The sequence below is a fragment of the Glossina fuscipes genome, unplaced genomic scaffold, assembly GCF_014805625.2.
Source record: "Glossina fuscipes isolate IAEA_lab_2018 unplaced genomic scaffold, Yale_Gfus_2 1, whole genome shotgun sequence".
NCBI classification, from domain to species: Eukaryota; Metazoa; Arthropoda; class Insecta; order Diptera; family Glossinidae; genus Glossina; species Glossina fuscipes.
In genome coordinates, this window is record NW_023998415.1 from 21,663,037 (window position 1) to 21,673,091 (window position 10,055).

The 10,055-nt window shown below is 35.5% G+C and overlaps 1 protein-coding gene across 1 annotated transcript; it reads left to right on the forward strand.

The window, feature by feature from the left end:
- The first annotated feature begins 3,200 nt into the window (after nt 1-3,200).
- Nucleotides 3,201-4,463, forward strand: LOC119632525. Its single transcript, XM_038025459.1, has one exon. It carries the CDS (start codon nt 3,201-3,203, stop codon nt 4,461-4,463), a length of 1,263 nt encoding a protein of 420 aa, XP_037881387.1.
- Nucleotides 4,464-10,055: the final 5,592 nt, after the last annotated feature.

A 10,055-nucleotide genomic window follows, 5' to 3' on the forward strand; every position in this document is an offset into this window, starting at 1 on the left:
TGATCTCCGTGTATTCCATCAAGTTGTTTAGTTGTTTAGTAAAGTACTGCTTGACCAAAAATCGCATTGCATACTCCTAAGCGTATGCGCGCTACCAGGTCAGAACAGTAAATACCATGAAGGGTCAACAAATGAGAAAGTACAAGAATCTCTGGCTGGCTGGATGGGAAAGACTAGAGAGAATGTTATCAGAAATTTCATTTCAAGATTAAACAAAATACTTATATATATATATATATATATATATATATATATTATTATTTATCTTTTTAATTCCTATGAGAGAAGAAAAGGAGAAAGAAAAAAGAAGAAAAGAAGTTAAATACAATGAGATTCAAAGAAAATTATTAATTTAAAAAATCATATTTACGTAACACATACGTTTATATCTCTATTGGATCTTGTACAACCATGTAATATATACATCAGTGAACTGTCATGAATATTGAAAGGATTTTCTTAATAGATTTATGTAAATTTCAGTTAATGTTAATTAAATTTTCATGAGCTTGTAATTCCATAGATTGAAATCAAAATAACCGCACAAGCGATTATTCATATGTTTGCGAAAACAGCAATAATAGCAACAACGATAACAACAGCAACAGCAACAACAACAAGAACAAGAAGAAAAACAAAAACAGCAGGAAAAGCAAACAATCCAAGAAAAAAAAGAAATAGAACCACCTTCACTCGCCTTAGAACGAATTTTAGAAGCCCGCTACTCAAAGCAGCTACGTTTCATTTTTTTAATTTATTTTTAAAGTACATTTTCATAAGAAATGTAACTAACTCTTGCCCGTATATGTATTGCAGGCCTCTAATCGGATTTGTAAATACAATTAATATAAAGATTTTTCGCTCTTAAGTCTTCACATATATATATATATATATATATTCTGTATTTATGTATAGAACTTGAATTTGTAATATCTTGATCCTTGATCCAGGTTAGTTTTGTCATTGTCCGTAGTTGATTTCTTACACAATTGCGTGTGATATGATGAATTGCCCTAAATGAATGAATTTTCTATTAACTTTCGTATCAGTTAAGCTTTTATTTATTCATAAAGTTTCAGAGTGGAACGTGACGTGGAGATCTTAGGCCAAATAAAGATGCACTTTATCGGAGTTACGAAGCATATGAAAAATTGAGCATAATTTCATATTTCGTTGATAAGTAAAATCAACAAAAAAAAAAAACCACATGTGTTCTAGATGTGTATGTGTACGTTTATGTGCAAGTGTGGAAAATCTATTATATTCCATCATGCTATGAGAAAGAAGTTGACACAAGCAACCTGTTTGTATTGCAATTGATGAGAGCAGATTTAATAGAGAAGCATGGTGCTCCGCCTTTTTCTTCACACCATAACGGTATGGTACGCGCATGTTGCGTTTTATTTAGGGTTGTTTTAAAACCATATTTTTTCTGTCCTTTTATTGTGCACATGTTCCATTTACTGTACAGTGATGCAACTCTCTTCAAAATTTGCAAATAAATTTTATTAAGCGGAAAAAAAACTCGTATAAAAAATGTGAATAAACCGTGACACGGCAACAGAGCGGAATCCGAGCGGAAGGTGTGGAAAGGGAGCCCAGATTCCTCTTCTACTATTTATTTATTTATTTATTTTTTTTTTTTTTTGTTAAATTTTGCATATTTTCCCATTTTTTAAAATGCTTTAGTTTTAGGTTTACGTGGGAGCAAACGATGCATAACTTAATTCCGGAAAATGCTAAATAACTCATATTTACGAAGTAAGCGAGTTATAGTTGCATATGCAATTTCATCGAAGAATTGAGCAGAAAGAAGGTCTTCTACTCCAATTGAAGAGCCTGATTGCTACGCCGCATTTGTATTGGAAAACAATCTTCAAAGAATTAGGTTCCATGAATTTCTAAATCATTATTAGATGCAATGGCATAGTCCAGATGTTAAATCATGCGCAATAGTGGCGAGGAACCCTTTCAATTTAGTCTGGTATTCTTCTTGTTATAATTGTAAGGAGGAAGAGCTTATTATCTCTTCCGTTATCATGGTGCAAACTTCTAATAGGAAAATCCATTATATTTATCCATTAAGTCAATGGTCGCTTGAGGTCACATAAGAAACGAGAATTTTGTCTTTCTTCTCCATAGTCATTCTAAATGTGAAAGTAGCCTTAAGAAACGGGCACAATACTTTTTATTCAAATTATTTAGATATGAAAAATTTCTTCCCTGACAAATATAAAGTTAATATATATAACTCAAAGTGCTTGCTAACGAATTCAACTGGACGTAGACTTTCCTCTATGTACATATTCTATCGTAAACGGAGTGGGTAGATAAAGGGTTTTGTATGTATAAGTGCATAATGAAGGCTTGTAGATTTTGAAAAGATTTCGAGAAAATTGTTGTCACTGTATCTCTTGTTGGGATATGTATGATTTTGGTAAATTCCAGCAATTCAGCCAACCAGCGTACGGCAAACGCTTACTCCATCTCTGTTCAGCAGCAGCAAACAATAAAACAACAAAATATGTTCGCCACAATTAAAGCAGATGCAGTGTTTTTAGAAATGAAATGGTTTAACAGAGAACAAGATGCGACACTGTAGCAAAAACAACAGCAAGAATCTAACAAGAACATAAGGGGTGTCCTCTCCATGCAGCATACATTAAATCAGCACAGATGTGTGAGTGCTATTAGAATGTGTGTGAGTGCGCAACAATTTATAGACAAAATTCTAACCAGACCCTCGGACGTCATATTATACGGGTGTATAGTGTTGCACGTACACATACATACTTATAATAAATACAAAAAAAAAAAAAAAACACAAAAAAGAAAAAAATCAAAAAAAATCAAAAAAAAAAAAAAAACAAATTTAAACATATTCGCTCTCCAGAAAAAATCGTACTTAAAAAGGAACAGATTGTCGCCGCGTACCAGTTTTCACTTGTATTTCAAATGTGACGGAACCATTTAGTGCAAAACACATTAAATTTTGACGACCTACGGAAACTTTCTTATTAGATAACTCATAAGTTAATTGTAGCTTGTCGCTTATGAGAGCATCTGTGTGTGAATTATGTGCGAATGCTTATTAGAAAGTTAGTATCGCGGCATTCAATAAACTTTAAAGAACAAATACTTAACGGAATCTCGTTCGAATTTTATCAATCAATTTGGCTAAAGAAATTTATGATATGAACATGGTAATGGAGAGCAGTCAAGCTCAGATAACAGATAACGCACCAATAAAAGGTTTACAAATATCTACCACACCACCGACACCGCCAAATGATGAAAGCAGTGTTGAGAGCAGTGCAGTCAGTCAGTTATCGCGAAAACCGAGTAATGCCGCTTGTGCTAAAAATACATTAAAGCGATCGTTTGATGTGGCCTTTCTGATGATGCCCGACGAACGTTTAAAGCAAAGCCAGTCTGAAAATAAACGGCCGGTGCCGCCGGCGCAATTACAATCGCAAGAACAATTCTACTCACAAATGTATAAGCAAGAGTTCAATGTTCGGCCAGAGTTAAGACGCTATCCGCAAATTATGGTGCGGACGCCGCGAGTTTACGACGATCCTACCGTTGTAATATCACCAACGAATTGGGAATCGTCTCCATTGAAAAGTGCATTCACGAAAGTTACGTCGCGTTTAGAGTCGCCCGGAGAGCCGGCGCCATCGCTAAGTCCAGATCAGCTAAGTTGCTCATCAATGAGTCCACCAGTTGCCACCACACCACCGCGTTCAGCTAGCGGCAGCAGTAGCGACATTATCTCAATTGATAATATGATGCCTTCACCTGCACCCTCAGTGGTTGGCTATCAAAACTTCCGGCCTGACTATCCGCCAAATGGTGCATTTCAATCTGTACAAGCGTTTCACAATCAGCGATTAAAACATCAACTTTTATATCGGGCGCCAGTTTTAATACCCGACCATTCTGCCGGGCCTTCAACGAGCCCACCAGACTTTCTACCGGCTTACCCAGGCTTCAGTTTTCCTCCCGCTGCAAGTGGATTAGCTCATCCATTTGCAGCAGTTCCTCAGCCGGAATTGCCAAGAATTGTTCAAAATCCAGCCGCGGCCGCAATCTTATCGACATTAATTCCACCCACATTAGCTTCAACATTTACCCTTACCGCTCAAAATGTTTGCGCTAAATGTAACATTAGTTTTCGCATGACCAGTGATTTAGTTTATCATATGCGCTCCCATCACAAAAGTGAAGTGTCAGCGGATCCGAATCGCCGCAAACGCGAAGAGAAACTCAAATGTCCCGTTTGTCAGGAGAGCTTTCGCGAACGGCATCACCTTACGCGCCATATGACCGCCCATCAAGATAAAGAAAGTGATCAAACCTCTTCCACCCCAAGCACACCAGCCGGTGCATCATCGCACAATTGCACCGCAAGTCATAATGGTCGCTTAAATTCAACGCGCAACACCACATTCACCAAATGACACAAGTCCGACTTTAGTTATTTTTAAATATAATAATAATAATAACTCGAAGCAAAACGGATTTGGATAATTTGCGAGAACACGTAAAGGGAAAAACTAACTCCCAAATAAATGTATAAACAAGTTGTTAAATAGCACTGCACCACTCAACGAGCACTAAAGAGAGAAGTCAATTTTTCATTATTATATTATAGAGAAGTATAAACTTTCATGTTCATGCACGAAACGATTACGTCGTTCGATCGAGTCATAATTTATAATCTATGTATACATTTTGTGATATTAAAAATAGTACGATTAGACATTTCATTCTTTTAGCTTTAAGCCGTGCAATGTTTACGTTATTATTTAATTAATTCTAAGAGGAAATCAAATCTATATACGTACGAGTATAGAAATAGATTTTGAAATTATATTTAAATAAAACGCATCCATATGTAAATTGAATCATTCATTCATTCATTCATTCATTCATTCATTCATACATTCATACATTCATATTCTGATTGATTCATATGCATGCTGTTGATGCAAATCAATGATCAGTTCAAGGCATAACGACGTTTTAACGATTGAACGGCAGCAAATTGTGAAAATTATTATTGCTTGCGCCCGAACGTTAAAGAGAACTGTCTTCGATTAAAAACGATCAGGATAGAAGAAATGCTTGCTTATTGCTTGCTTTAGAGCTCGCTCGCAATTATAGTTGCATGCACTTCAATGCATCTCCTAATAAGATATGATTGATTGATTGATTGATTGATTGATTAATGATCACTATTAGTTGATTAAGCGAGCAAGCATTCAGAAATGTTAATTTTGACTTGTGTGCTTACCACCATCACCACCATCTTGGAATAAGTACTCTTTTCTCGTTCTCCGTTCGCTGTTTTGTTCCTCAAAAAGATAAGATATAAGTATATATATATATATATATATATATATATATGTAATCGCAGTCGTCGACATGATTCATGTACTTTTGATATAACATTGCATCAAAAGCTAAAGAAGAGAATTATGTAAATCAAATTTTGAATATTTCCAAATAAGCAGCAAACTTCGGCAAACTTCCTTCACGCTAGCTCCTTACTATTTGTGCGCATTCATATTATTTATGTATGTACGTGTACGTGCGGCTTACTTTCTGCTTTCCGTATTGTTCCTATGGGAAGCGTATTCGTTACGGTAAATAATTGAAATTTGTCGAGGCTCATTGGCTTTAAATATAGACGTTGCACGAATTTGTTGTTGTGCGTATATAGTCCTTTACTCAAACTGAAAAACATTCGACATTGGTGTTTATTTTCGTCATGGAATTCGTTATGCTTTGTTATTGCGTTAGTAATGCCAAAGTTTTCATTCATATATAGTTATCGGTCCTGTCATTTTTCTTTTATTCGCGCCATGAGAACAACGAAACAAGGTACGGTGCACGTATCTTTCAAAGTGAATAAGTCGTTAATTTTTTTTTGTTCCCGATTTGGTGATAATTCACGAGCACGTGTCTTAATTAGAATACCGTTTAAAATCAGTGATCGGTGTTAGTCGTATTCACAAGATTCCCATGACAGCTATATCAAGTGAGTTAACAGAGAACGATAACACTCACGTTTACGCTCATCTCGATCGTAATTCCTATTGCCGAAGATATTATCAATTGCAATTTTTAACTAACCGGCAAGCATACGTTGTCTTAATTTGAATTTAACTTGCACACCAACCCGCAATAGTTGCTTTGCTTTTTGCTTTTTGCGAGCCTTTGTAGTAGATTTTCTAATCTGTTTGCCTGTTGTCGTCTTCCTAACCAAGTTGCTGTATTCCAAGCTCTTCGACTTCGTCCATCCAGTTAACCTTTCGAAACCTGCATTCGTAAGTATTCCCCTCTGCGCATGCATGTCTTACATATATGCAACACTGCATAGCAAGCAAAGTTTCCAAAAGGTATTCATCGAGATCCGCGCAACATGTATGAACTTTTGACGAAGTTTCATTTCTAAAGTCGCAAAAAGCTGTGCTGCGTGCAAGTGAAAATATACGTCCGAACGATTTTAAAAAGACGCTCGCTTTTGTCTGTCAATTTGGCTCAAACTTAAGATGTCAATCAACTTCGACAGGCTAACGAATCGAGCAACTGCTTTAGAATATCTACTTTTAAACATTCGTATATTTGTACAAGAGGATCTATAGCAATCATTACCGCTGAATGGCGCTCGAAGAAAATCAAGATACGTATCTGATGGTATTGGAAAGGTATCGATTGTCAAGGTTTCACATGGTTTTCCAGGGATAGTCATTGTAACTTAATTGGTATGCTTTAACGCATCCAACATATGCTATTGTTGTCAACTTATTTGTGCTATTGGGCTATTCCGGACGTCATAAGACAATTGAAGTAACAAATTTGTCAGTTTCTTATAAGCCACTTAGATGATCCTTATGACCAAAGATTTCATGACTTTTGCTTAGGTTCATAGAAAGTCCACGGATACAGAATGGAATCTATTGAGTTGATCCAAATTGTTATCATTCGCAAGTATTTTGCATTTAAGTTGTTCTTAAGCTTGTTGTGAGATGTGCCCGCAGACGTCGGTACAAATAGTAAGTTTTAACTACAACGTTTTTTCATTTTTAGCGCCGGTCTTCACATTCCTTTAACATTTTTGAGGTTATGTCTCCACGTTTGCTTCAGTTTTTCTCATGCGCTTTAACGGCTCGATTTGGTCTTGCAACAGTGTTTTATAATTCGTCCAAACATTTTATTATATTGCCGCAAACGCCGGCTCTCAGCAGTTAGCGCTACTTCGAGTTCGTCAGCATTTCCAATAAGTGAGATATACTCATAAGAGAAAAAATGAAAGTGAAAAAACTAAAAGTCTCCCTGCAATCGGTTTATTAAAAACGCAGTTTGATACGAGGCGATCAGTTTTATTATTATAATAAATTTTTCTTTTTTTGTATAATTTCTGCAAAGAGCTTATGTTGAGAAAAGCACGTCTTAATCTGTTGAGATAGCCTGAGATGTCCTTTTTTTACAGTCGACTCGAATCCTGTGAGTAGCAAAAATGTTGCTTTTCGTTAAGTGCAATTTAGATAGTAACGTATGCGACCCAACATCAAGAAATTCATGTTCGGATTAAATTAAGAGTAAAAATCTTCAAACGCGACCAATGAAAGTGTATTGAAAGTGTATTGATGTATGTGTATTGCTTTTAAGGCGGCGCAGAATTCAAAAAACCAATTGCTTTGTATTACGGCTACAGTCTTCCTATAGTCTAAGATGTCCATTCTCGGAATAAATGGATGATATTGATAAACAACCGGCGTCATCATGACCTCATTATAAATCTTTCCGGAAAGTTGAAGGCATTCTTCACACAATTTGACTCGCAATCATTTACAAGTGGAATTCTCCTTCATTTTGGGAGCGTTGGAAGCGTTGGAAGCGTCTACCACTATGCAATAACTATGTCCTTCGTTTACTAAAGATTTATGCGGTATTTGTTGAGACAGAGATATTTACTTATACTTATATACGGTTTTCCTAAGCAATCAATTTCCTCTGATTGCTTACCTATTACAGCGAATTTTTCTTTTAAACTCTCTATTTCCTACGAGAATTTAAGTACTGTACGATTTAAGATAAGAAGAAAAATCGGCATCGCCAGCTTACGTTATAGGGCTTGTACGAATGATTTAAGAGATTGACTTCAAATCTCGCATGTATTCATGTGCACTATGAAATGGAATTCGACAGATTATATGGCTTTTATTAAATGTTTATAAACCGATTTGTCCGTCCGTCCAAAGGCCAAATTTATGCATTGCACTTTTCCAGACATACTAATAACATTGCATATCCCAATAAAGCTTGGACTAAGAACATAACCGATAAAAAGTGGATTGGATGTGGCCATTTCCAAAATGATTCGTTCGCTTAATATTCTGTTTTTAAAAAATCGCTTCGTGAGACGAAATTTCTCTTTTTTCATATTTCTCAAAGAAAAACCAGTGAAAAATAGTACACGTATTTTAATAAATTAATTGCATGTGAACAATGCGCACGGTATGGGACCATCTTTTGAACTGCCTGCAGCGTAAGCGTGCTTAAAAGAAGTCAAAAAATATAAATTAAAAGTAGTTTTTAATCTGCAACGGTTTGTGATGAAAAGTCAGCCAAGATAGTGGTTTAATGTATCAATTTATTTTGCTAAATCTGGATGGATGGACATGGATTTATATTTCGGAAATGTCCGCGTCCATGAGTGCCCGAGCGGGTAATTATCGCAACTAACATTTAGTATTCATGGGCTTAAATCTCAAGCGTGCTAGATTTGACTTCGGCAAAAGGCATATCCTTTACGGCCATCATCTCCCCATCTCTTTCTCCTTTTCTCATTTTGCTTTGACCATCATCATCTTACATCAGTAAATGACATCTGTAGAGTGATTGTTCATGCAAAACATAATAATACACATAAGAGTTGAAAGCGCGGCAACAAAATCTAATTTTTGATATTTTGCGACGAAAATAGGTAAAGATTAGTAAAAAGCTCAATAGACTACTAATTCTTAAAATACAAGATATTTTCAAAAACTAATTTTTATGCGGCCAACATTGCTGGCTTTTACTAAATTCCTAATTTGCATGGTAGTCCCTGAAGCAATATACGCTGTTTAAGTTTCGGTTTTAAATTTTGTTTTTTTTTTTTTTTTTGGCTTTACAGGTGCGTGTGATATAAATATGTATCGGGTAGGCTCAAAAAGTTTTAAAACAATAATAATAAGCGCAAATATGCATTTTGTGCCCTTGAAACGGCCCATAAAACCCAATGCACTGAATAAAATTTACGGCAAAGCAAATTTCTGCAGTATATTATCATAACATCAGTGTATCATAACTAATTTCTATATGCATGTGGTGTATTTATTCTATATATATTCTATATATTATATATATATTCTATGTATGTATGTATGCATCATATCTGTATGTACATGAATTTATATCAAAGAACAATTTCATGATTTGTTATCATCAAATTCGAAACTCAAATCGAATTTTCTCACTCCTAGGATGTCAGCCCAATAAACTGAATTAAATGATTTTCACGGGCTTTTTTTGCGAAGGAGCTATATCCCACTGAGAGGTTTGTAGAACGCGAAACAAATGACAGTTATAGGTAATAAAATTGCTTGGCGATTTCAGAGTATCCAACATTACTTGGGAATGTGTGCTCAACGCAATTCCTCCCTTGTATTCCTCATCTTCTTCTTCTAGCTGAGATTGCTCGCTATGAATTATGCTTCAGTCAAGTACACAAATTCTTCAATATTTACGGTAGATTATTAAATTATTATTACTAGTGTACCTTGTAATTGTTCAGTTTTATCGGTTATCCGTTCAAATTCCACTCGTCAATCCCGAAACCATTTATCATTCCGTAGTTTGCTTAGAGAAGGTCTTTCCACCGGCAACCAATAGAAAAATGTGAGCCGAGAAAAAAAAACCGATTTATCCGCTACATCCTGATGAACACCGAATAAAGTCTCGGCAAATCTAACAGTGAGTAATAGTGCTTCAGGTTTTTA

Bases quoted from the DNA above. Each gene is read 5' to 3' on its own strand.
- LOC119632525 (XM_038025459.1), top strand. From the start codon at position 3,201: ATGGTAATGGAGAGCAGTCAAGCTCAGATAACAGATAACGCACCAATA.